General features: G+C 56.4%; 1 protein-coding gene across 2 annotated transcripts; it reads left to right on the forward strand.

Annotated features, from left to right (window-relative positions):
• Window positions 1–6,337: 6,337 nt before the first annotated feature.
• Window positions 6,338–22,332, forward strand: SLC35F6 (solute carrier family 35 member F6). 2 transcript variants are annotated; one of them, XM_084203125.1, is made up of 6 exons: window positions 6,338–6,458; window positions 10,366–10,438; window positions 13,262–13,463; window positions 13,583–13,795; window positions 19,809–19,919; window positions 20,008–22,332. In XM_084203125.1, the coding sequence occupies exons 1-6, from the start codon at window positions 6,382–6,384 to the stop codon at window positions 20,478–20,480; spliced, it is 1,149 nt and encodes a 382-aa protein (XP_084059251.1). In that variant the 5' UTR covers window positions 6,338–6,381; the 3' UTR covers window positions 20,481–22,332. The 2 variants fall into 2 exon arrangements, with proteins under 2 accessions (XP_084059251.1, XP_084059250.1); XM_084203124.1 differs by lacking the exons at window positions 6,338–6,458; window positions 10,366–10,438; window positions 13,262–13,463; window positions 13,583–13,795 and adding an exon at window positions 18,936–19,233 and having other exon boundaries at window positions 19,278–19,919.
• Window positions 22,333–24,137: the final 1,805 nt, after the last annotated feature.

Here is a 24,137-nt window from a genome sequence, read left to right on the forward strand (position 1 = left end):
TCTTGGATTTTAATTTCACACACACGACAAACCCCCCCCCACTCCTTGAAAATGTGAAACTTGGGAGAGCGGGAGAGCCTCGGAATCCGGCGGGATCGGGGGGCGCCTCCCGCTGTGGGCAGCCGGTCCTGGCCGCTCCACGCTCTGGATCCTCGGGAATTCCCCGGGAAGCGCAGAGGGACCCGACGGCCACGGAAAAATCAGGCTAAGAGGGGCTTAGCCGGAGCTTTTCCACATCAGCCGCCCGGAAAAGCAGCCGGGAGTCACGTAGGCTGCTCCAAACCCTGGGATTTGGAGCTGCCTTAACCCAAATTCGTGGGGGGCAGAGCTGGGAATCCTCGGGATTTAGTGGGAATCATCCGTGGTTGATCCCACGGGATTTCTGTGTCCGTCCATACCGAGGGTCTGGGGGTGGGGTTGTTCCCCTCAGGAAGGGGTCTGGGGGACAGTTTGGGATATTATCCCCCGGGATCCCCCATCTCCGTCCTCCCCAAGGCTCCAGGGATGGAATTGTTCCTCTGGGAAGGCATTTTGGGGACAATCTGGGATATTTTCCCATGGGATCTCCATCTCCATCCTCCCCAAGGCTCCAGGGATGGAATTACTTCCCTCAGAGTGGTTTTTTCAGGGATAATCTGGGATATTTTCCCATGGGATCCCCATTTCCCTTCTCTCCAAAGCTCTGGGGATAGAGCTGTTCCTCCTGGGAAGGTATTTTGGGAAAAATCCGGGATATTTTCCCACGGGATCCCCATTTCCCTTCTCCAGGGATGGAATTGTTCCTCCTGGGAAGGTACTTTGGGGACAATCCGGGATATTTTCCCATGGGATCTCCATCTCCATCCTCCCCAAGGCTCCAGGGATGGAATTGTTCCTCCTGGGAAGGTACTTTGGGGAAAATCCGGGATATTTTCCCATGGGATCTCCATCTCCATCCTCGCCAAGGCTCCAGGGATGGAATTGTTCCCCTCAGGGAGGTTTTTTCTGGGATATTTTCCCCTTGGATCCCCATCTCCATCCTCACTGAGACTCTGGGAACGGAATCGTTCCCTTGGGGAGGAATTTTGGGGACAATTACCCCCGGGAACCCCCATTTCCCTCCTCACCAGGGCTCCAGGGACGGAATCCTTCCCTCGGAGAGAAATCTGGGATATTGCAACACTCCTCCATCCTTTCCTCCACACCCCTTCCCACCACCACCCTCAGCCCGGGGCGCTCCTGGAATTCCCCGGGATACCCCGGGGGTCACCTCTGTCACCACCACCCCAACAGGGGAGCAGAGTTTCCCTCCTTTCCCATTCCCGCCCTTCCAGGATGGAATTTCCCCTGCCAGCACCCAAAGCCCCCTCCAGGGGACACGGAGGGGACACCTGGGGGGGACACGGGGGGGACCCTCCTGGAGCGCTGGAGGTGGCAGGGGGGCACTTTGGGGGTGTTCTGTCACCTATCCGGAGAGGAAAAAAAAATCCATGGATTTCTGATCCTTGAGCTGCGCATTGGTGAGGTTCCAGAGGATATTTATTGGCAGCGGCGCCGTCCACGGAATTCCGGAAACATCCGTCGGAGAGGAGGCTCGGGGGACACTGCCTGACGATTCCAGGGAGGAATTTCTGCATCTTCCTCATCCAGGTGTGCCCGATTCCCGCCGGGAAGGGTTCCCTGGTCCTCATGCCAAAGCCGACGTGTCCCGCGGGGTTCGAGTCCTTGGAGAGAGAAATAAAGGATTGTTGGAAGCTCGGGAGTGTCTGGGATTTGACCGCAGTAATTCCCTTGGGATTGGGAAAGGAGGGTCCCGATCCTCTGGGATTTCAGATTTGACCGCAGTAATTCCATGGGATTGGGGAAGGAGGATTCCGACCCTCTGGGATCTTGGCTTTGCCTCCCATGAGGTTTGGGAAAGGAGGATCCTGATCCTCTGGGATCTCAGATTTGCCTCCAAGAATTCCCTTGGGATTGGGGAAGGAGGATCCTGATCCTCTGGGATCTCAGCTTTACCACCAGGAATTTCCTCGGGATCTGGGAAAGGAGGATCCTGATCCCCTGAGATCTCAGCTTTGCCTCCAATAATTCCCTTGGGATTGGGAAAGGAGGATCCTGACCCCTGGGATCTCAGATTTGCCTCCAAGAATTCCCTTGGGATTGGGGAAGGAGGATCCCGATCCCCTGGGATCTCGGATTTGCCTCCAGTAATTCCCTCAGGATCTGGAAAAGGAGGATCCTGATCCCCTGGGCCCATCCATCCATCCCTCCATCCATCATCCATCCATCCATCCATCCATCCATCCATCCATCCATCCATCCATCATCCATCCATCCATCCATCCATCCATCATCCATCCATCCATCCATCCATCCATCCATCCATCATCCATCCATCCATCCATCCATCCATCCATCCATCCATCCATCCATCCATCCATCCATCATCCATCCATCCATCCATCATCCATCCATCCATCCATCCATCCATCATCCATCCATCCATCATCCATCCATCATCCATCCATCCATCCATCCATCCATCCATCCATCCATCCATCCATCATCCATCCATCCATCCATCCATCCATCCATCCATCCATCCATCCATCCATCCATCTGTCCGTCCATCCATCCACCCTTTAACCCCGCCCTCTTTTCAATGCCTCAATTCCCGATGGAGCAGAGCTGGCCCTTGGTCCCCTCACGCTCGCCCGGTGACACACCCGGGTCCCCACAGCCACATTTGGGTCCCCTCCAGGGTCACATTTCTGTCCCCAATGACCACATTTTGGTGCCTCCACTGAGGGCCACCCTCTTGTCCCCTCCAAGGTCCCATTTCTGACCCCCAGGGTCACATTTTTGTGTCCCCCAAGATCACATTTCTGTCCCCTCCAGGGTCACATTTCTGTCCCCTCCAGGGTCACATTTTGGTGCCCCCCCTTATGGCCACACTCTTGTCCCCTCCAGGGTCCTATTTGAATCCTCCCCAGGGTGACATTTCTGTCCCCTCCAGGGCCACACTTCTGTCCCCTGCAGGGAAACATTTTGATGTCCCCCCCTTGCCACACTCTTGTCCCCTCCAGGGCCACATTTGAGTCCCTCCAGGGGGACATTCCTGTCCCCTCCAGGGCCACACTCCTGTCCCCTCCAGGGCCACATTTCTGTCCCTCAGTGCCCCATTTTGGTGTCCTCCTTTAGGGCCACACTCTTGTCCCCTCCAGGGTCACATTTCTGTCCCCTCCAGGGCCACATTTCTGTCCCCAATGGCCACATTTTGGTGTCCTCCAGGGTCACATTTCTGTCCCCTGCCGGGTCACATTTCTTTCCCCTCTGGGGTCACATTTTGGTGTCCCTCCTTAGGGCCACGGTCTTGTCCCCTCCAGGGTCACATTCCTGTCCCCCAGGGTGACATTTTTGTGCCCCCCAAGATCACATTTCTGTCCCCTCCAGGGTCACATTTCTGACCCCAGGGTCACATTTTGGTGTCCCCCCTTAGGGCCATGCTTTTGTCCCCTCCAGGGTCACCCTCAGTGCCACATTTTGATGTCCCCCCCTCTTGCCACACTCTTGTCCCCTCCAGGGTCACATTTCTGTCCCCCAGGGTCACATTTTTGTGTCCCCCAAGATCACATTTCTGTCCCTTCCAGGGTCACAGTTCTGACCCCAGGGTCACATTTTTGTGCCCCCCCTTATGGCCACGCTCTTGTCCCCTCTGGGGTCACATTTGAGTCCCCTCCAGGGTGACATTTCTGTGTCCCCCCCCCTTACGATCTCCCCCCTCCCCAGTCTGTCCAACACCCCCAGGCATGGGAAGGGTTAATCCCACCCCAATCCCAGGCAGGTTTATCCCGGGTTTATCCCGGGCAGGTTTATCCCGGGTTTACCTCAAACAGGTTTATCTTGGTCAGTTTTATCCTGGGTTCATCCCAGTCAGGTCTATCCCGACAAATTTATCCTGGGCAAGTTTATCCCAAACAGGTTTATCCCGGGTTTATCCCTGGTTTATCCCAAACAGGTTTATCCCTCGTTTATCCCAGACAGGTTTATCCCTGGCAGGTTTATCCTGGGTTTATCCCGGGCAGGTTTATCCCGGGTTTATCCCAGACAGGTTTGTCCCGGGTTTATCCCAGACAGGTTTATCCCAGACAGGTTTACCTCAGACAGGTTTATCCCATTTTATCTCAGTCGGGTTTATCCCTGGTTTATCCCAGACAGGTTTATCCCAGGTAGGTTTATCCCGGGTGGGTTTATCATGGGCAGGTTTATTCCAGGTTTATCCCAGACAGGTTTATCCCAAACAGGTTTTTCCCGGGTTTACCCCGGCCAGGTTTATCCCAGACAGGTTTATCTAAGGCAGGTTTATCCCAGGTGAGTTTATCATGGGCAGGTTTATTCCAGGTTTATCCCGGGCAGGTTTATTCCAGGTTTATCCCGGGCAGGTTTATCCCAGGTTTATCCCAGACAGGTTTATCTCAGGCAGGTTTATCCCAGACAGGTTTATCCTGGGTGGGTTTATCCTGGCCAGGTTTCTCCCAAACAGGTTTATCTCAGGCAGGTTTATCCCTGGTTTATCCCAGGCAGGTTTATCCCAGGCAGGTTTATTCCAGGTTTATCCCAGGCAGGTTTATCCCGGGCAGGTTTATCCCTCGTTTATCCTGGCAGGTTTATCCCAGACAGGTTTATCTAAGGCAGGTTTATCCCGGGTGGGTTTATCATGGGCAGGTTTATTCCAGGTTTATCTCAGGCAGGTTTATCCCAGACAGGTTTATCCCGGGTTTACCCCAGGTTTATCCCAGTCAAGTTTCTCCCAGGAAGGTTTATCCCAGGCAGGTTTATCGCAGGCAGGTTTATCCCGGGTTTATCCCGTGCAGGTTTATCCCAGACAGGTTTATCCCGGGTTTATCCCAGGCAGGTTTATCCCAGACAGGTTTATCTCAGGCAGGTTTATCCCGGGTTTATCCCGGGCGGGCCCGGCGGGTCCCGAATCCCGGGAATGGATCCCGGCGGCCCCGGCCCCGCTCCGACAGCGCCACCTGCCGGGGCTCGGGGGGGACACGGAGGGGACACGCGACAAAGGCGGTGGGGGGGGGGGGGGGGTGTGGCACCGGGACAGGAACCACCGGGACGGGAATTCCGGGACAGAATCCTTGGGACAGAATTCCCGGGACAGAATTCCCAGGACACAATCCCGAGACAGAATTCCCAGGACAGAATTCCCGGGACAGAATCCTTGGGACAGAATCCCTGGGACAGAATCCCTGGGACAGCATTACCGGGACAGAATTCCCGGGACAAAATTCTCAAGATAAAATCCCCGGAACAGAATCCCTGGGACAGACTCCTGAGACAGAATACCAGGACAGAATCCCGGGACAGCATTCCCGGGACAGAATCCCGGCACAGAATCCCGGGACAAAATTACAAAATCCCTGGGACAGAATTCCCGGTACAGAATCCCTGGACAGAATCCCCGGACAGAATTCTTAGGACAGAATTCCCGGGACAGAATCCCGGCACAGAATCCCGGGACAAAATCCCCGGACAGAATTCCTGGTACAGAATTCCCAGACAGAATTCCCGGGACAGAATTCCCAGGACAGAATCCCCGGGTCAAAATCCCTAAGACAGAATTCCTGGTACAGAATTCCCAGACAGAATTCCCGGGACAGAATTTCCGGGACAGAATTCCCGGAACAGCATTCCCGGGACAGAATCCCCGGGACAGATTTCCCGGGACAGCATTCCCGGGACAAAATCCCTGGGACAGAATTCCCAGGACAGAATCCTCTGGACAGAATCCCGGGACAGAATCCCCGGGACAAAATCCCTAGGGCAGAATTCCCGGCACAGAATTCCCGGGACAGAATACCGGGACAGAATTCCCAGGACAGAATCCCCGGGACAAAATCCCTGGGACAGCACTCCTGGGACAAAATCCTCTGGACAGAATCCCGGGACAGAATTCCCGGGACAGAATTCCCCGAACAGAATTCCCAGGACAGAATCCCCAGGACAAAATCCCTAGGACAGAATTCCCGGGACAGAATTCCCAGACCGGATGCCCAGGACAAAATTCCGGGGCTGAATCCCCGGGATTAGCAGCACGGGGAGTGTGGGCGTGGCTATGCAAATTTGGAGGCGTGATTTTTGAATACACGCCCCCTCCTGTACTCTATGGGCGTGGCCAGCTTTGTCAGGGGCGGGGTTTCCCTTTGGGGGCGTGGCCATGGGGGCGCGTCCCACACTCGGCTGACGGGGGCGCGCTCGGGGGCGTGTCCGGGGGCGTGTCCGGGGGCGTGTCCGGGGCGTGTCAGGGGGCGTGTCCGGGGCCGCGCTCGGTGGGCGTGTCCGGGGGCGTGTCCGGGGCGTGTCCCCGCGGACGGCGGTGCCGGGGGGGCCATGGCGTGGTCCCGGTACCAGCTGGGCCTGGCCGCGCTCATGCTCCTCACCGGCTCCATCAACACCCTGGCGGCCAAGTGAGTCCCCCAAAATCCCCCGAAATCCCCCCAAAATCCCCCGAACCCCCCGGGCCCCGCCCCGCCCCTCCCCGGTGTCGCGGTTGTGTCCCCGTGAGTCGCCTTGGGGACCCCTCCCTGCCCCCCCCCCGGGGGTTTGGGGTCACCTCGGTGTCCCCACCCCAAAAGGGGGGGATCCTTTTGGGGCGATCCGGCTCCTTTTGGGGTCGGAGAAGGAATTTGGGCTCCTCCAGCCCATTTTGGGGTGGAGCCCCCCCGGGTGCCCCGCGCGGCTCCTCCCGCACCCCAAAATCCCGGGAAGCGCTGCAGTGACGTCATTGCCAACCCGCGGCCATCCCAAAATCTGCCCGGGCAGGGCGGACCTGCCGGGCCGGCTCATCCCGCGGGGATCCCGGCGGGATCCCGGACGATCCCAGGGAATCCCGGCCGATCCCGGCCGATCCCGGCCAATCCCAGTGGATTCCGGCCGATCCCGTCCGATCCCAGCCCCGGAAAGGGAAACTGAGGCTCGGGGGCCGCAGGGGACACGTGAGGTCCCAAAAAAGCCTCTTGCGACACCCCGGGAATGAGTCAGCCCCGAATCTCCCGGGATTGGCGGAAAACCGGGACGGGAGGGGGGTCCGGGGACATTCCCGGTTGGATTTGGGGGCGCCTGGGGGACATTTGGGGTCTGTGGAATGGGAAATCCGCATCCAGAGGGTCCTGCTTCGGCCCGGGGGTGGTCGGAGCACCCCCAAAAAAGGGGGATTTACCCCAAATTGGGGCTGGGGCGTCCCAGCCTGGGATCCAGAGATTTTATGGATCTGGTGTCCCTCAGGATCCGGAGTTTTGGGAATTGGGGAGTGTCCCAGTCATTCCCGGTGTCCCTCAATTCCAGGATCTCAGATCAGGATTTTCTGGGAATTGGGGAGTGTCCCAATCATTCCCATCATTCCCAGTGTCCTTCAATTCCAGGATCTCAGATCCGGAGTTTTGGGACATGGGGAGTGTCCTAATCCCGGTGTCCCGATTTTTCCTGGTGTCCCTCAATTCCAGGATCTCAGATCAGGATTTTTGGGACATGGGGAGTGTCCCAATCCCGGTGTCCCAATCATTCCCGGTGTCCCTCAACTCCAGGATCTCAGATCCCGATTTCTGGGACATGGGGAATGTCCCAATCATTCCCAGTGTCCTTCAATTCCAAGATCTCAGTTCAGGATTTCTGGGACATGGGGAGTGTCCCAATCATTCCCACCATTCCCAGTGTCCTTCAATTCCAGGATCTCAGATCAGGATTTTTAGGACATGGGGAGTGTCCCATTCCCAATGTCCCAATCATTCCCGGTGTCCCTCAATCCCAGGATCTCAGATCCGGATTTTCTGGGAATTGGGGTGCATCCCATTCCCGGTGTCCCTGATTTAATAAAAAACGAGGATATCGCTGCAGTGCCGATATCCAGCTGTGAGGGACAAAAACTCTGTAACGGTTCCGAGTTACAAAGTGTTTGTTTATTTCGGAATAGCTCCCAAACACCCCAATTCACGGGTGATCACAGAGCCCTTTCATCCAAAATACAAATATTCAAATACTGGTAATTAGTTCAAAAGCCATTAGGCATGTTAATTAATTCAAAAGTTCCTGGAAATGGGTCTGTGGTCCTTTTCATGGGGAGGGGTCCCAAAATGAGGAAGTCAATGGAGTCTTCCTCATTCTGACATTTCCACTTTTCCACTGCAAATGTGACAAACGAACCCTTGGTGGGACTCCCATGCCCTGGGACAGAGGAATTTGTTTTTATTTTCCTACAATTGTCTTCTGTTCCCAAAAGCTATTTATCAATTTCTGTATTCTCAATTTTATCAGTTTCTCTATTCTCAATTTTATCAATTTCCATATTCTCAATTTTATCAGTTTCTGTATTCTCAATTTTATCAATTCCCATATTCTCAATTTTATCAGTTTCTGTATTCTCAATTTTATCATTTTCTGTATTCTCCATTTTATCAATTTCTGTATTCTCAATTTTATCAGTTTCTGTATTCTCAATTTTATCATTTTCTGTATTATCCATTTTATCAATTTCTGTATTCTCAATTTTATCAGTTTCTCTATTCTCAATTTTATCAATTTCCATCTTCTCAATTTTATCAGTTTCTGTATTCTCAATTTTATCAGTTCCTGTATTCTCAATTTTATCAGTTTCTGTATTCTCAATTTTATCAATTCCCGTATTCTCAATTTTATCAGTTTCTGTATTCTCCATTTTATCAATTCCCGTATTCTCAATTTTATCAATTCCCGTATTCTCAATTTTATCAGTTTCTGTATTCTCAATTTTATCATTTTCTGTATTCTCAATTTTATCAATTTCTGTATTCTCAATTTTATCAGTTTCTGTATTCTCAATTTTATCAGTTTCTGTATTCTCAATTTTATCAGTTTCTGTATTCTCAATTTTATCAATTTCCATCTTCTCAATTTTATCAGTTTCTGTATTCTCAATTTTATCAATTTCTGTATTCTCAATTTTATCAATTTCTGTATTCTCAATTTTATCAATTCCCGTATTCTCAATTTTATCAATTTCCGTATTCTCAATTTTATCAATTTCTGTATTCTCAGTTTTATCAGTTTCTGTATTTTCCATTACAAACCCAGCTCAGCAAGCATCGTGCTGACAAGCAATCAATTATTAGTTAACTCCTCGATCCTAACTTCATCAAGGCCTGCCCATTTATTTTAATTAACTCCAATTAAGTTTAACTCCAGCTCGAATCTTAGCTCCTCTAAAATCTGGAAATCCCTTAAAGTTTCTGTCACATCCCATTCCCAGTGTGTCCCAGTCCCGGTGTCCCATTCCCGGCTGCCACTCAATCCCGGGGTCCCAGATCCAGATTTTTGGGATGGGGGTGTCCCATTCCCAGTGTCCCTTTCCCGGTGTCCCTCAGGATCCAGAGTTTTGGGACATGGGGAATGTCCCATTCCTGGTGTCCCTTTCCCGGTGTCCCATTCCCGGTGTCCCATTCCTGGTGTCCCTTTCCCAGTGTCCCTCATTCCTGGTGTCCCATTCCCGGTGTCCCATTCCCAGTGTGTCCCAGTCCCGGTGTCCCATTCCTGGCTGTCACTCAATCCCAGGGTCTCAGATCCAGATTTTTGGGATGGGGGTGTCCCATTCCCAGTGTCCCTTTCCCAGTGTCCTTCAGGATCCAGAGTTTTGGGACATGGGGAATGTCCCATTCCCGGTGTCCCTCTCCCAGTGTCCCTTGTTCCCGGTGTCCAGTTTCCAGTGTCACTCAGGATCTGGAGTTTTGGGACATGGAGTGTCCCGTTCCCAGTGTCCCATTCCCAATGTGTCCCAGTCCCGGTGTCCCATTCCCAGCTGTCACTCAATCCCAGGATCCTAGATCCAGAGTTTTGGGACAGGGGGTGTCCCATTCCCGGTGTCCCTTTTCCAGTGTCTTATTTCCGGCTGTCCTTCAGGATCTGGAGTTTTGGGACATGGGGTGTCCCATTCCCGGTGTCCCATTCCCGGTGTCCCGTTCCCAGTGTCTCGTTCCCGGCTGTCACTCAACCCCGGGATCCCAGATCCGGATTTTTGGGACATGGGGTGTCCCGTTCCCGGTGTCCCGTTCCCGGCTGTCACTCAGGATCTGGAGTTTTGGGACATGGGGTGTCTCGTTCCCGGTGTCTCGTTCCCGGTGTCCCGTTCCCGGTGTCCCGTTCCCGGTGTCCCGTTCCCGGCTGTCACTCAATCCCGGGATCCCAGCCAGGGTTGCTCAGGCCGGCACAGCTCCAGCGGTGTCACCTTCCCTGGGACATCCCGGCCCCGGAGGTGTCACCTGGGGGCGCTGCTGTCCCAGGGCTCGGCCCTGAGTTCCGGGATTTCAGGATGATCCCGATCCTGATCCCGATCCTGATCCCTCCCAGGTGGGCCGACAACTTCAGCGCTCCCGGCTGCGATGGGACGGAGGAGCACAAATTCCAGCACCCCTTCCTGCAGGTGAGATTCCCGATGCCTACCCATTCCTAATCCCAGCCCCATTCCTGATCCCGTGCCCATTCCCGATCCCAGTCCTGTTCCCAATCCCAGCACCCCTTCATGCAGGTGAGATTCATGATCCCAGCCCCATTCCCAATCCCAGCCCCATTCCCAATCCCAGTCCCAATCTCAGCCCCATTCTCAATCCCATCCCCATTCCCGATCCCAGCCCCATTCCCAGCCCCATTCCCAATCCCAGCCCCATTCCCAATTCCAGCACCCCTTCCTGCAGGTGAGATTCCCGATCCCAGCCCCATTCCTGATGCCAGCCCCATTCCCGATCCCAGCCCCATTCCTGATCCCAGCCCCATTCCCGATTCCAGCCCCATTCCTGCAGGTGAGATTCCCGATCACAGCCCCAGTCCCAATCCCAGCCCCATTCCCGATCCCAGCCCCATTCCCGATCCCAGCCCCATTCTCAATCTCAGCCCCATTCCTGATCCCAGCCCCGTTCCCAATCCCAGCCCCATTCCTGATCCCAGCCCCATTCCCCCTCCCAGCCCCATTCCCGATCCCAGCCCCATTCCCCATCCCAGTCCCATTCCCGACCCCAACACCCCTTCCTGCAGATGAGATTCCCAATTCCAGCCCCATTCCTGCAGATGAGATTCCCGATTCTGGCCCCATTCCTGATTCCAGCCCCGTTCCCGACCCCAGTGCCCCATTCCCAACCCCAGTGCCCCATTCTCGATTCCAGTCCCATTCCCAATCCCAGCCCCAGTCCCGATCCCAGCCCTATTCCCAATCCCAGCCCCATTCCCCATCCCAGCCCCATTCCCAATCCCAGCCCCGTTCCCAACCCCAACACCCCTTCCTGCAGATGAGATTCCAAATCCCATCCCCATTCCTGATCCCAGCCCCATTCCTGATCCCAGCCCCATTCCCAATCCCAACACCCCTTCCTGCAGGTGAGATTCCCAATCCCAGCCCCATTCCTGCAGATGAGATTCCCGATTCTGGCCCCATTCCTGATTCCAGCCCCGTTCCCGACCCCAGTGCCCCATTCCTGATCCCAGCCCCATTCTCGATTCCAGTCCCATTCCCAATCCCAGCCCCAGTCCCCATCCCAGCCCCATTCCCCATCCCAGCCCCATTCCCCATCCCAGCCCCATTCCCCATCCCAGCCCCATTCCCAATCCCAACACCCCTTCCTGCAGATGAGATTCCAAATCCCATCCCCATTCCCGATCCCAGCCCCATTCCCAACCCCATCACCCCTTCCTGCAGGTGAGATTCCCAATCCCAGCCCCATTCCTGCAGATGAGATTCCCGATTCTGGCCCCATTCCTGATTCCAGCCCCGTTCCCGACCCCAGTGCCCCATTCCCAACCCCAGTGCCCCATTCCCAATTCCAATCCCATTCCTGATTCCAACCCCATTCCAGCTTCCAGCCCCAAATCCTGCACCTCAATGCTCCCATTCCGTGTCCCATCCCCCACTCAATGTCCCATCGCCATTCCATGTTCCAGCCCCCATTCCTACATGTGAACCCCATTATTCCCATTTCCAACCCCAATCCTACAACTGAACCCTATTATTCCAGTTTCCAACCCCCATTCCTATAGGTGATCCCCATTATTCCCATTTCCAGCCCCATTCCCACAGGTGATCCCCCATTATTCCCATTTCCAGCCCCATTCCTACAGCTGAACCCCATTATTCCCATTTCCAGCCCCATTCCCACAGGTGCTCTCCCCAATATTCCCATTTCCAGCCCCATTCCTACAGCTGAACCCCATTATTCCCATTTCCAGCCCCATTCCCACAGATGATCCCCCCATTATTCCCATTTCCAGCCCCCATTCCTACAGGTGATCCCCCCATTATTCCCATTTCCAGCCCCATTCCTATAGGTGATCCCCCCATTATTCCCATTTCCAGCCCCATTCCTACAGGCAAACCCCATTATTCCCATTTCCATCCCCATTCCCACTGGTGATCCCCCCCATTATTCCCATTTCCCATTTCCAGCCCCAATCCTGCACATGGACCCCATTATTCCCATTTCCAGCCCCATTCCTACAGGTGATCCCCCCATTATTCCCATTTCCAGCCCCATTCCTATAGGTGATCCCCCCATTATTCCCATTTCCAGCCCCATTCCTACAGGTGAACCCCATTATTCCCATTTCCAGCCCCATTCCCACAGGTGATCCCCCCATTATTCCCGTTTCCAGCCCCATTCCTACAGGTGATCCCCCCAATATTCCCATTTCCAGCCCCATTCCTACAGGTGATCCCCCCATTATTCCCATTTCCAGCCGCATTCCTACAGGTGAATCCCATTATTCCCATTTCCAGCCCCATTCCTACAGGTGATCCCCCCATTATTCCCATTTCCAGCCCCATTCCTACAGGTGAACCCCACTATTCCCATTTCCAGCCCCCATTCCCACAGGTGATCCCCCCATTATTCCCATTTCCAGCCCCATTCCTACAGGTGAACCCAAATATTCCCATTCCCAGCCCCATTCCTACAGGTGAACCCCACTATTCCCATTTCCAGCCCCCATTCCCACAGGTGATCCCCCCATTATTCCCATTTTCAGCCCCATTCCTTCATGTAAACCCCATTATTCCCATTTCCAGCCCCATTCCTACAGGTGATCCCCCCATTATTCCCATTTCCAACCCCATTCCTACAGCTGAACCCCATTATTCCCATTTCCAGCCCCCAATCCTAAAGGTGATCCCCCCATTATTCCCATTCCCAGCCCCCACTCCTTCCCCTGACCCCATTCCCACCTCCCAGCCCCACATTCCCACATTCCCCGTGTCCCTCAGGCCGCCGGGATGTTCCTGGGGGAATTCTCCTGCCTCCCGGTGTTCTACCTGCTGCTCCTGCGGGATCGGCGCCGCACGGATCGGGATCGGGATCGGGATCGGGATCGGGATCGGGATCCGGCCCCTTCCCGGCCCTTCAACCCCCTGCTGTTCCTGCCCCCCGCCCTGTGCGACATGGCCGGCACCAGCATCATGTACGTGGGTGAGTCCGCCACGGAATTCCCGCTTTTCCCGCCGGCTGCGCCGCGGGATCCCTCAAAACGCGGAATTTCTGGAAGTTTCCGCCGGGCCCTGAGCGCTTTTCCCGCCCTTTCCCCGCAGCGTTGAACATGACCAGCGCCTCCAGCTTCCAGATGCTCCGGGGCTCCCTCATCATCTTCACCGGGCTCCTCTCCGTGGCCTTCCTGGGCCGGCGGCTGGAGTGGAGCCACTGGTCGGGAATTCTGCTGACCATCCTGGGGCTGGCGCTGGTGGGGCTGGCGGATCTGCGCGGCACCGGCGGCGCCGGGCACGGGCTGGCCGACGTCATCACGGGTATCCCGGGAATGCCGGGGCACTGGGACGTCATCACGGGTATCACGGGAATGCCGGGGCACTGGGACATGGGCTGGCATCCTGGGAATGCCGGGGCACTGGGATAGGATCACAGGTATCCCGGGAATGCCGGGGCACTGGGACACGGGCTGGGATCACAGGAATGCCGGGGCAGTGGGACATGGGCTGGCCGACGTCATCACGGGTATCCCGGGAATGCCGGGGCACTGGGACATGGGATAGGATCACGGGAATGCCGGGGCACTGGGACATCATCACGGGTATCCCGGGAATGCCGGGGCACTGGGACACGGGCTGGGATCACGGTAATGCCAGGGCACTGGGACATGGGATAGGATCACGGGAATGCCGGGGCACTGGGACACGGGCTGGCCGACGTCATCACGGGTATCCCGGGAATGCCGGGGCACTGGGACACGGGCTGGGATTACGGGAATGCCAGGGCAGTGGGACACGGGATAGGATCATGGGAATACCGGGGCACTGGGACACGGACTGGGATCACGGGAATGCCGGGGCAGTGGGACACGGGCTGGCATTGCGGGAATCCTGGGAATGCCAGGGCAGCGGCACACGGGCTGGCATCACAGGAATGCCGGGGCACTGAGACACAGGCTGGGATCATGGGAATGCTGGGGCACTGGGACACAGGCTGGGATCATAGGAATGCCGGGGCAGTGGGACACGGGATAGGATCACGGGAATGCCAGGGCACTGGGACACGGGATAGGATCATGGGAATGCCGGGGCACTGGGACACGGGATAGGATCATAGGAATGCTGGGGCAGTGGGACACAGGCTGGCTGATGTCATCATGGGTATCCTGGGAATGCCGGGGCACTGGGACACGGGCTGGGATCACGGGAATGCCGGGGCACTGGGACATGGGCTGGGATCACGGGAATGCCGGGGCACTGGGACATCATCACGGGTATCCCGGGAATGCCGGGGCACTGGGACACGGGCTGGGATCACGGGAATGCCAGGGCACTGGGACATGGGCTGGGATCACGGGAATGCCGGGGCACTGGGACACGGGCTGGGATCACGGGAATGCCGGGGCACTGGGACACGGGCTGGCCGACGTCATCACGGGTATCCCGGGAATGCCGGGGCACTGGGACACGGGCTGGGATTACGGGAATGCCAGGGCAGTGGGACACGGGATAGGATCATGGGAATACCGGGGCACTGGGACACGGACTGGGATCACGGGAATGCCGGGGCAGTGGGACACGGGCTGGCATTGCGGGAATCCTGGGAATGCCAGGGCAGCGGCACACGGGCTGGCATCACAGGAATGCCGGGGCACTGAGACACAGGCTGGGATCATGGGAATGCTGGGGCACTGGGACACAGGCTGGGATCACAGGAATGCCAGGGCACTGGGACACGGGCTGGGATCACAGGAATGCCAGGGCAGTGGGACATGGGCTGGCCGACGTCATCATGGGTATCCCGGGAATGCCGGGGCACTGGGACACGGGCTGGGATCACGGGAATGCCGGGGCACTGGGACATCATCACGGATATGCCAGGAATGCCGGGGCACTGGGACATGGGCTGGGATCACGGGAATGCCGGGGCACTGGGACATGGGCTGGGATCACGGGAATGCCGGGGCACTGGGACACGGGATAGGATCACGGGAATGCCAGGGCACTGGGACACGGGATAGGATCACGGGAATGCCAGGGCACTGGGACACGGGCTGGCCGACGTCATCACGGGTATCCTGGGAATGCCGGGGCAGTGGGACACGGGCTGGGATCACAGGAATGCCGGGGCACTGGGACACAGGCTGGTTTCCCGGGAATGCCAAGGCGGTGGGACACGGGATGGCCGACATCATCATGGGTATCCCGGGAATGCCACGGCAGTGGGACGCAAGCTGGCATCGTGGGAATCCCAGGAATGCCGGGGCAGTGGGACATGGGATGGCATCATGGGTATCATGGGAGTGCTGAGGCAGTGGGACATGGGCTGGCACCACGGGAATCCCAGGAATGCCGGGGCAGTGGGACACGGGATAGGATCACGGGAATGCCGGGGCACTGGAACACGGGCTGGGATCACGGGAATGCCGGGGCAGTGGGACACGGGCTGGCCAATGTCATCATGGGTATCCCGGGAATGCCGGGGCACTGTGACATGGGCTGGTATCCCAGGAATGCCGGGGCACTGGGACATGCGCTGGTATCCCAGGAATGCCAGGGCAGTGGGACACGGGATGGCATTGTGGGAATCCTGGGAATGCCGGGGCAATGGGACACAGGCTGGCACTGCGGGAATCCTGGGAATGCCAGGGCAGTGGGACATGGGATGGCATCATGGGTATCCTGGAAATGCCAGGGCTATAGGACACAGGCTGGCCAATGGCATCGTGCATATCCCGGGAATGCCAGGGCAGTGGGACACGGGATGGCATCATGGCTATCCCGGGAATGCCAGGGCAGTGGGACACGGGATGGCATCGTGGCTATCCCGGGAATGCCCGGGCAGTGGGACAGGGGCTGGCATCGTGGCTATCCCGGGAATGCCGGGGCAGTGGGACAGGGGCTGGCATCACTGGTATCCCGGGAATGCCCGGGCAGTGGGACACGGGATGGCATCACGGCTATCCCAGGAATGCCAGGGGAGTACGATGGCCTTGGGATGGCAGGGTCACTCTATGGGATGGTGGCATCACTCCTCGGGATGGCAGCACTATTCCATGTGATGGGATGGCAGGAAAACCTCTTGGAATGGTGGGATCACTCCTTGGGATGGCAGGAAAGCTTGGAATGGCAAGGTCACTCTGTGGAATTGCGGGGGTCGCTCCTTGGAAGGGCAGGATCATTCCACGGGATGGCGGGAAAACCTCTTGGAATGGGGGAATCTTTCCTTGGGATGGAGGGGGTCACTCCTTGGAATGACAGGATCACTCCTTGGAATGGTGGGAAAACCTCTTGGAATGGGGGAATCTCTACGTGGAAGTGGGGGAATCACTCCATGGAATGGAGGGGGGGGGGTCACTCCTTGGAATTTGGGGATCACTCCTTGGAATGGTGGGGTTGCTCCTTGGAATGGGGGGATCACTCCTTGGGATGAGAGGATCAGTCCGTGGAATGGAGGGGGTCACTTCTTGGAATGACAGGATCACTCCTTGGAATGGCGGGAAAACCTCTTGGAATGGGAGAATCTCTCCTTGGAAGGAGGGGATCACTCCATGGAATTTGGGGATCACTCCTTGGAATGGTGGGGTCACTCCATGGAATGGAGGGGGGAGTCACTCCTTGGAATTGGGGGATCAATCCTTGGGATGACGGGGTCATTCCATGGAATTTGGGGATCACTCCTTGGGATGGTGGGGTCAGTCCTTGGAATTGGGGGATCACTCCTTGGAATGGTAGGGTCACTCCTTGGAATTTGGGGATCACTCCTTGGGATGGTGGGGTCACTCCTTGGAATTGGGGGATCACTCCTTGGAATTGGGGGATCACTCCTTGGGATGACGGGGTCACTCCTTGGAATTTGGGGATCACTCCTTGGAATGGTGGGGTCGCTCCTTGGAATGGGGGGATCACTCCTTGGGATGAGAGGATCAGTCCCTGGAATGGAGGGGGTCACTTCTTTGGAATGACAGGATCACTCCTTGGAATGCTGGGAAAACCTCTTGGAATGGGGGACTCTCTACTTGGAAGGGGGGGATCACTGCATGGAATTTGGGGATCACTCCTTGGAATGGTAGGGTCACTCCTTGGAATTTGGGGATCACTCCTTGGGATGACGGGGTCATTCCATGGAATTTGGGGATCACTCCTTGGGATGACGGGGTCACTCCATGGAATTTGGGGATCACTCCTTGGGATGACGGGGTCACTCCATGGAATGGCGGGATCACTCCTTGGAATGACAGGATCACTCCATGGAATTGGGGGATCACTCCTTGGGATGACGGGGTCACTCCATGAAATTTGGGGATCACTCCATGGAATTGGGGGATCACTCCATGGAATTGGGGGATCCCTCCTTGGAATGACAGGATCACTCCTTGGAATTGGGGGGTCATTCCCTGGAAAGGGGGGGTCACTGAAACACGGACAAACGACTTTCCAACGTTAATTAAGGCTGGAAAGAAAGGGATTTATTACAGCGCCGGGCAGGAGCGGAATATCGGAATGTTTTCCCAAAGCCATTCCTGGGCAGTCACACACCCCCGCTCTCTGTTTATCCAGAAAGGTTTTGCATATTCACACGGTCTTTAAGGACACATTTTACATATTCATGACCCGTATTATAATCAGCTGAATATTCATTACGGCTGCGGGGTTTTGAACTGAGGGAGTGGGCGTATGGGAGGACAAAAATCATCTTCATTTCCTTCCCCCACGGCCAGCGGGACCTTGTGACCTGCTGGCCTTGCTCTAAGCCTGTCCTAACTCTTAGATCATGCCTAAGGCCCGGGTTTTTATGGCTCCTGCCCTTTTACCGTGCTCCGTCCATCCCCCCGTCGCTCCTAATTTTTCTTTTCCCTGATATTTTTGTCACTCTTTAACCAGAGTCCGTGATTCCTGCTGGCAGGATTCTCACTGAGCTCATTAACTCATTTAAGATTTTAACTAAAATCTGCCATATTTCACCATCTTAATTACATTTCCAGCCGGCTCAATTAGCCTAATTACATTTCCGGCTGGCCCCTGGACTCGTCACTCCTGAGAATGGGGAGAAAACTTCTTGGAATGGGGGGAATCACTCCTTGGAATGGGGGGAATCACTCCTTGGAATGGGGGGAATCACTCCTTGGAATGGGGGTAATCACTCCTTGGAATGGGGGGAATCACTCCATGGAATGGGGGGAATCCCTCCTTGGAATGGGGGGAATCACTCCTTGGAATGGGGGGAATCACTTCCTGGAATGGTGGGAGTCTCTCCTTGGAATGGGGGGAATCCCTCCTTGGAATGGAGGGAATCCCTCCTTGGAATGGGGGGAATCACTCCTTGGAATGGGGGGAATCACTCCTTGGAATGGGGGGAATCCCTCCTTGGAATGGGGGGAATCACTCCTTGGAATGGGGGGGGGGGGGGGCACTTTTCCCCCATTTTCCTCCTCTCTTCCTTTTCCCTGTTTTCCCTGTTGTTTTCCCTGTTGTTATCCTGATTTTCCCTGTTGTTTTCCAGGTTTTCCCTGTTGTTATCCCTGTTTTCCGTATTGTTATCCTGGTTTTCCTTGTTTTTTCCCTGTTGTTTTCCCTGTTGTTATCCAGGTTTTCCCTGATGTTATCCCAACTTTCCCTGTTGTTTTCCCTGTTTTCCCTGTTGTTATCCCTGTTTTCCCTGTTGTTATCCTGGTTTTCCTTGTTTTTTCCCTGTTGTTATTCCTGTTTTCCCTGTTGTTATCCCAATTTTCCCTGTTTTTTCCCCTGTTGTTATCCTGGTTTTCCTTGGATTTTCCCTGTTATTTTCCCTGTTGTTATCCAGGTTTTCCCTGTTGTTTTCCCTGTTTCCCTGTTGTTTTCCCTGTTGTTATCCTGATTTTCCCTGTTGTTATCCTGATTTCCCTGTTGTTTTCCCTGTTGATTTCCCTGTTGTTATTCCTGTTTTCTGTATTGTTATCCCAGTTTCCCCTGCTCTTTTCCCTGTTTTCCCCGTTGTTATCCCAATTTTCCCCTGCTCTTTTCCCTGTTTTCTGTATTGTTATCCCAGTTTCCCCTGCTCTTTTCCCTGTTTTCCCCGTTGTTATCCCAATTTTCCCCTGCTCTTTTCCCTGTTTTCTGTATTGTTATCCCAGTTTCCCCTGCTCTTTTCCCAGTTTTCCCCGTTGTTGTCCCAATTTTCCCCTGCTCTTTTCCCTGTTTTCCCCGTTGTTATCCCAGTTTCCCCTGCTCTTTTCCCCATTGTTATCCCAATTTTCCCCTGCTCTTTTCCCTGTTTTCCCCGTTGTTATCCCAGTTTCCCCTGCTCTTTTCCCAGTTTTCCCCGCTGCTATCCCTCTTTTCCCTCTTTCCCCAGGTGACCTCCTGATCCTGCTGGCCCAGGCCATCGTGTCCATCCAGATGGTGCTGGAGGAGAAATTCATCTTCAGCCACGACGTCCACCCGCTGCGCGCCGTGGGCACCGAAGGTCCGCCATTCCCTCAGACCCCAGAGATCCCCGGAATCCCCGCCGGTGGGAATTCCCAGGACCGAAAAACACCGGGAATTCCCCGCAGGTCTTTTCGGCTTCTCCATCCTGGCGCTGCTGCTGGTGCCGCTGTCCTTCATCCCGGCGGGGCGGCTGTCGGGGAACCCGCGGGGCGTGCTGGAGGATCCGGCGGACGCCTGGTGCCAGATCCGCTGGGATCCCCTGATCCTGGCGGCGCTGCTGGGCAACGTCGGCAGCATCTCCTTCTTCAACTTCGCGGGGATCAGCGTGACGCGGGAGCTGAGCGCGACCACGCGCACGGTGCTGGACAGCCTGCGCACGCTGCTGGTCTGGGCGCTCAGCCTGGCGCTGGGCTGGGAGCGCTTCCACGCCCTGCAGATCCCGGGATTCGCCCTGCTCCTGGCCGGAGCCGCGCTCTACAACGGCCTGCACCGCGCGCTGCGCCCGCCGCGGAGCGCCGGGAGCGCGGCCGGGAGCGACGGCCGGGAGAGGGAAGCGCTGCTGGGAGGGGATGGAGGTGGTGGAAACATCCAGGGATGAGCGGGTGTTCCGTGGGATTGGAATTGGGAATTGTCCCCACGGGGAATGTCAGAGAGGGGTGGAGAGGCTGTGCCGGCTCTTCCCAGTGGGATATGGACCCAGAGTCGGCTCTGCTGGAGCTTCTGCCCCATTCCCAGGGGATTGGGACTGGATTGGAATTGAGATTGGATTGGGATTGGGATTGGGACTGGGATTGGGATTGGGAATTGTCTGCACAGGGAATGTCAGAGAGGGGGGGAGAGGCTGTGCTGGCTCTTCCTGGTGGGATACGGACCCAGAGTCGGCTCTGCTGGAGCTCCTGCCCCATTCCCAGGGGATGGGGACTGGATTGGAATTGAGATTGGATTGGGATTGGGATTGAGATTGGATTGGGATTGGGATTGGGACTGGGAATTGTCCTCACAGGGAATGGCAGCCAGGGGTGGAGAGGCTGTGCCGGCTCTTCCCAGTGGGATATGGACCCAGAGTTGGCTCTGCTGGAGCTTCTGCCCCATTCCCAGGGGATTGGGATTGGGACTGGATTGGCGTGCCGGGGATTGGGACTGGGAATTGTCCCCGCGGGGAATGGCAGCCAGGGGTGGAGAGGCTGTGCCGGCTCTTCCTGGGAGGATACGAACCTGCAGCCGGCCCTGCTGGAGCTTCTACCCCGTTCCCAGGGGATTGGGACTGGATTGGGATTGGGATTGGGATTGGGATTGGGATTGGGATTGGGATTGGGATTGGGAATTGTCCTCACAGGGAATGGCAGCCAGAGGTGGAGAGGCTGTGCCGGCTCTTCCCAGTGGGATATGGACCCAGAGTCGGCTCTGCTGGAGCTCCTGCCCCATTCCCAGGGGATGGGGACTGGATTGGAATTGAGATTGGATTGGGATTGGGATTGGGATTGGGATTGGGATTGGGATTGGGACTGGGAATTGTCCGCACAGGGAATGTCAGCCAGGGGTGGAGAGGCTGTGCCAGCTCTTCCCGGTGGGATATGGACCCAGTCGGCTCTGCTGGAGCTTCTGCCCCATTCCCAGGGGATTGGGATTGGAATGGGATTGGGATTGGGACTGGGAATTGTCCCTGCGGGGAATGTCAGCCAGGGGTGGAGAGGCTGTGCCGGCTCTTCCCGGTGGGATACAGACCCGGAGTCGGCTCTGCTGGAGCTCCTGCCCCATTCCCAGGGGATGGTGACTGGATTGGATTTGGATTTGGATTTGGATTTGGATTTGGATTTGGATTTGGATTTGGATTTGGATTTGGATTAGGATTAGGATTGGGATTGGGATTGGGATTGGGAATTGTCCCCATGGGGAATGTCGGAGATGGGGGGAGAGGCTGTGCCGGCTCTTCCCGGTGGGATACGGACCCAGAGTCAGCACTGCTGGAGCTTCTGCCCCATTCCCAGGGGATTGAATTTGGGATTGGGATTGGGATGAGTTGGGGGCTGGATCCACTCCCTTCCCAACCCATGTTCCCAATAAAGCCCCTCTGCCCATTCCGTGGGGATCTCTGTGGGGATCCTGCAGAAATTTGGGAATTCTCAGGGATGGCATTGGACAGGGTCTATCCCCCGGGTGTCCCAGCAGAATTTGCCTCTGGGAATGTTCCCAGGGATTGGGACTGGGAATTGTCCGCACAGGGAATATCAGAGAGGGGTGGAGAGGCTGTGCCGGCTCTTCCCGGTGGGATACAGACCCACAGCCGGCTCTGCTGGAGCTTCCGCCCAATTCCCAGGGGATTGAGATTGGGATTGGGACAGGATTGGGATTGGGACTGGGATGGGTTTGGGGCTGGATCCACTCCCTTCCCCAAATCATGTTCCTAATAAAGCCTCTGCCCATGGCTCATTCCGTGGGGAGATCCTGCAGGAATTTGGGAATTCTCAGGAATTTGGGAGATGACAGGGACTGTCCCCCCAGGGTGTCCCAGGAGGATTTTTTCCCCAGGATCTCTTCCAGGGGGATCAGGACCTGGCATTTCCCTTGGCAGGGAAGCTCTTCCCTGGCTCATGAGGGGCTGGAGATCCCTTCCCGATGGGACCCGGCTGATCCTGGGTGTGCCACGGGATGGGACAGGCCCTGGCACCGGGATCCATGAACTGGGACAGGCCCTGGCACCGGGATCCATGAACTGGGATTTGTGTCCATGGCACTGGGACAGGCCCTGGCACCGGGATCCGTGTCCATGGCACTGGGATTTGTGTCCATGGCACTGGGATGGGGACAGGCCCTGGCACCGGGATCCATGAACTGGGACAGGCCCTGGCACCGGGATCCATGGCACTGGGATTTGTGTCCATGGCACTGGGATCCATGGCACTGGGACTGGCCCTGGCACTGGGATCCATGGCACAGGGATCCATGGCACTGGGATCCATGGCACTGGGACAGGCCCTGGCACTGGGATCCATGAACTGGGACAGGCCCTGACACTGGGATTTGTGTCCCACGGGATGGGGACAGGCCCTGGCACCGGGATCCGTGTCCATGGGATAGGGACAGGCCCTGGCATTGGGACATTGGGATGGGGACAGGCCCTGGCACTGGGATCCATGGCACTGGGATGGGCACAGGCCCTGGCACTGGGATCCATGTATCCATGTCCCATGGGATGGGGACAGGCCCTGGCACTGGGATTTGTGTCCCATGGGATGGGGACAGGCCCTGGCACTGGCATTTGTGGCCATGGCACTGGGATGGGGACAGGCCCTGGCACCAGGATCCGTGTCCATGAACTGGGACAGGCCCTGGCTCTGGGATTTGTGTCCATGAACTGGGACAGGCCCTGGCATCAGGATCCATGGCACTGGGACAGGCCCTGGCTCTGGGATTTGTGTCCATGAACTGGGACCGGCCCTGGCACTGGGATTTGTGTCCATGAACTGGGACAGGCCCTGGCACTGGGATCCATGAACTGGGACAGGCCCTGGCACTGGGATTTGTGTCCCATAGGATGGGGACAGGCCCTGGCACTGGGATTTGTGTCCATGAACTGGGACAGGCCCTGACACTGGGATTTGTGTACCATAGGATGGGGACAGGCCCTGGCACTGGGATTTGTGTCCCATGGGATGGGGATAGGCCCTGGCACTGGGATTTGTGTCCCACGGGATGGGGACAGGCCCTGGCACTGGGATTTGTGTCCCATGGGATGGGGATAGGCCCTGGCACTGGGATTTGTGTCCCACGGGATGGGGACAGGCCCTGGCACTGGGATGGGGACAGGCCCTGGCACTGGGACATTGGGATGGGGACAGGCCCTGGCACTGGGATCCGTGTCCCATGGGATGGGGACAGGCCCTGGCACTGGGATTTGTGTCCATGGGATGGGGACAGGCCCTGGCACTGGGATTTGTGTCTATGGCAGTGGGATTGGACAGGCCCTGGCACTGGGATTTGTGTCCATGAACTGGGACAGGCCCTGGCACTGGGATTTGTGTCCATGGGATAGGGACAGGCCCTGGCATTGGGACATTGGGATGGGGACAGGCCCTGGCACTGGGATGGGGACAGGCCCTGGCACTGGGATTTGTGTCCATGGCACTGGGATTTGTGTCCCACGGGATGGGGACAGGCCCTGGCACCAGGATCCATGTCTCATGGGATAGGGACAGGCCCTGGCATTGGGACATTGGGATGGGGACAGGCCCTGGCACTGGGATCCAGGTCCCCA

The sequence above is a fragment of the Fringilla coelebs genome (genome assembly GCF_963513975.1).
Source record: "Fringilla coelebs genome assembly, chromosome: 3".
NCBI lineage: Eukaryota > Metazoa > Chordata > Aves > Passeriformes > Fringillidae > Fringilla > Fringilla coelebs.

What these genes read in the sequence shown, in the direction of transcription:
- SLC35F6 (XM_084203124.1), top strand. Translation starts at nt 19,074, where the DNA reads ATGTTATCCCAACTTTCCCTGTTGTTTTCCCTGTTTTCCCTGTTGTTA. An exon ending in TTTCCCCTGTTGTTATCCTG is followed by an intron (nt 19,234 to 19,277) that starts GTTTTCCTTGGA and finishes GTTGTTATCCAG; the next exon opens with GTTTTCCCTGTTGTTTTCCC. An exon ending in GCGCGCCGTGGGCACCGAAG is followed by an intron (nt 19,920 to 20,007) that starts GTCCGCCATTCC and finishes AATTCCCCGCAG; the next exon opens with GTCTTTTCGGCTTCTCCATC.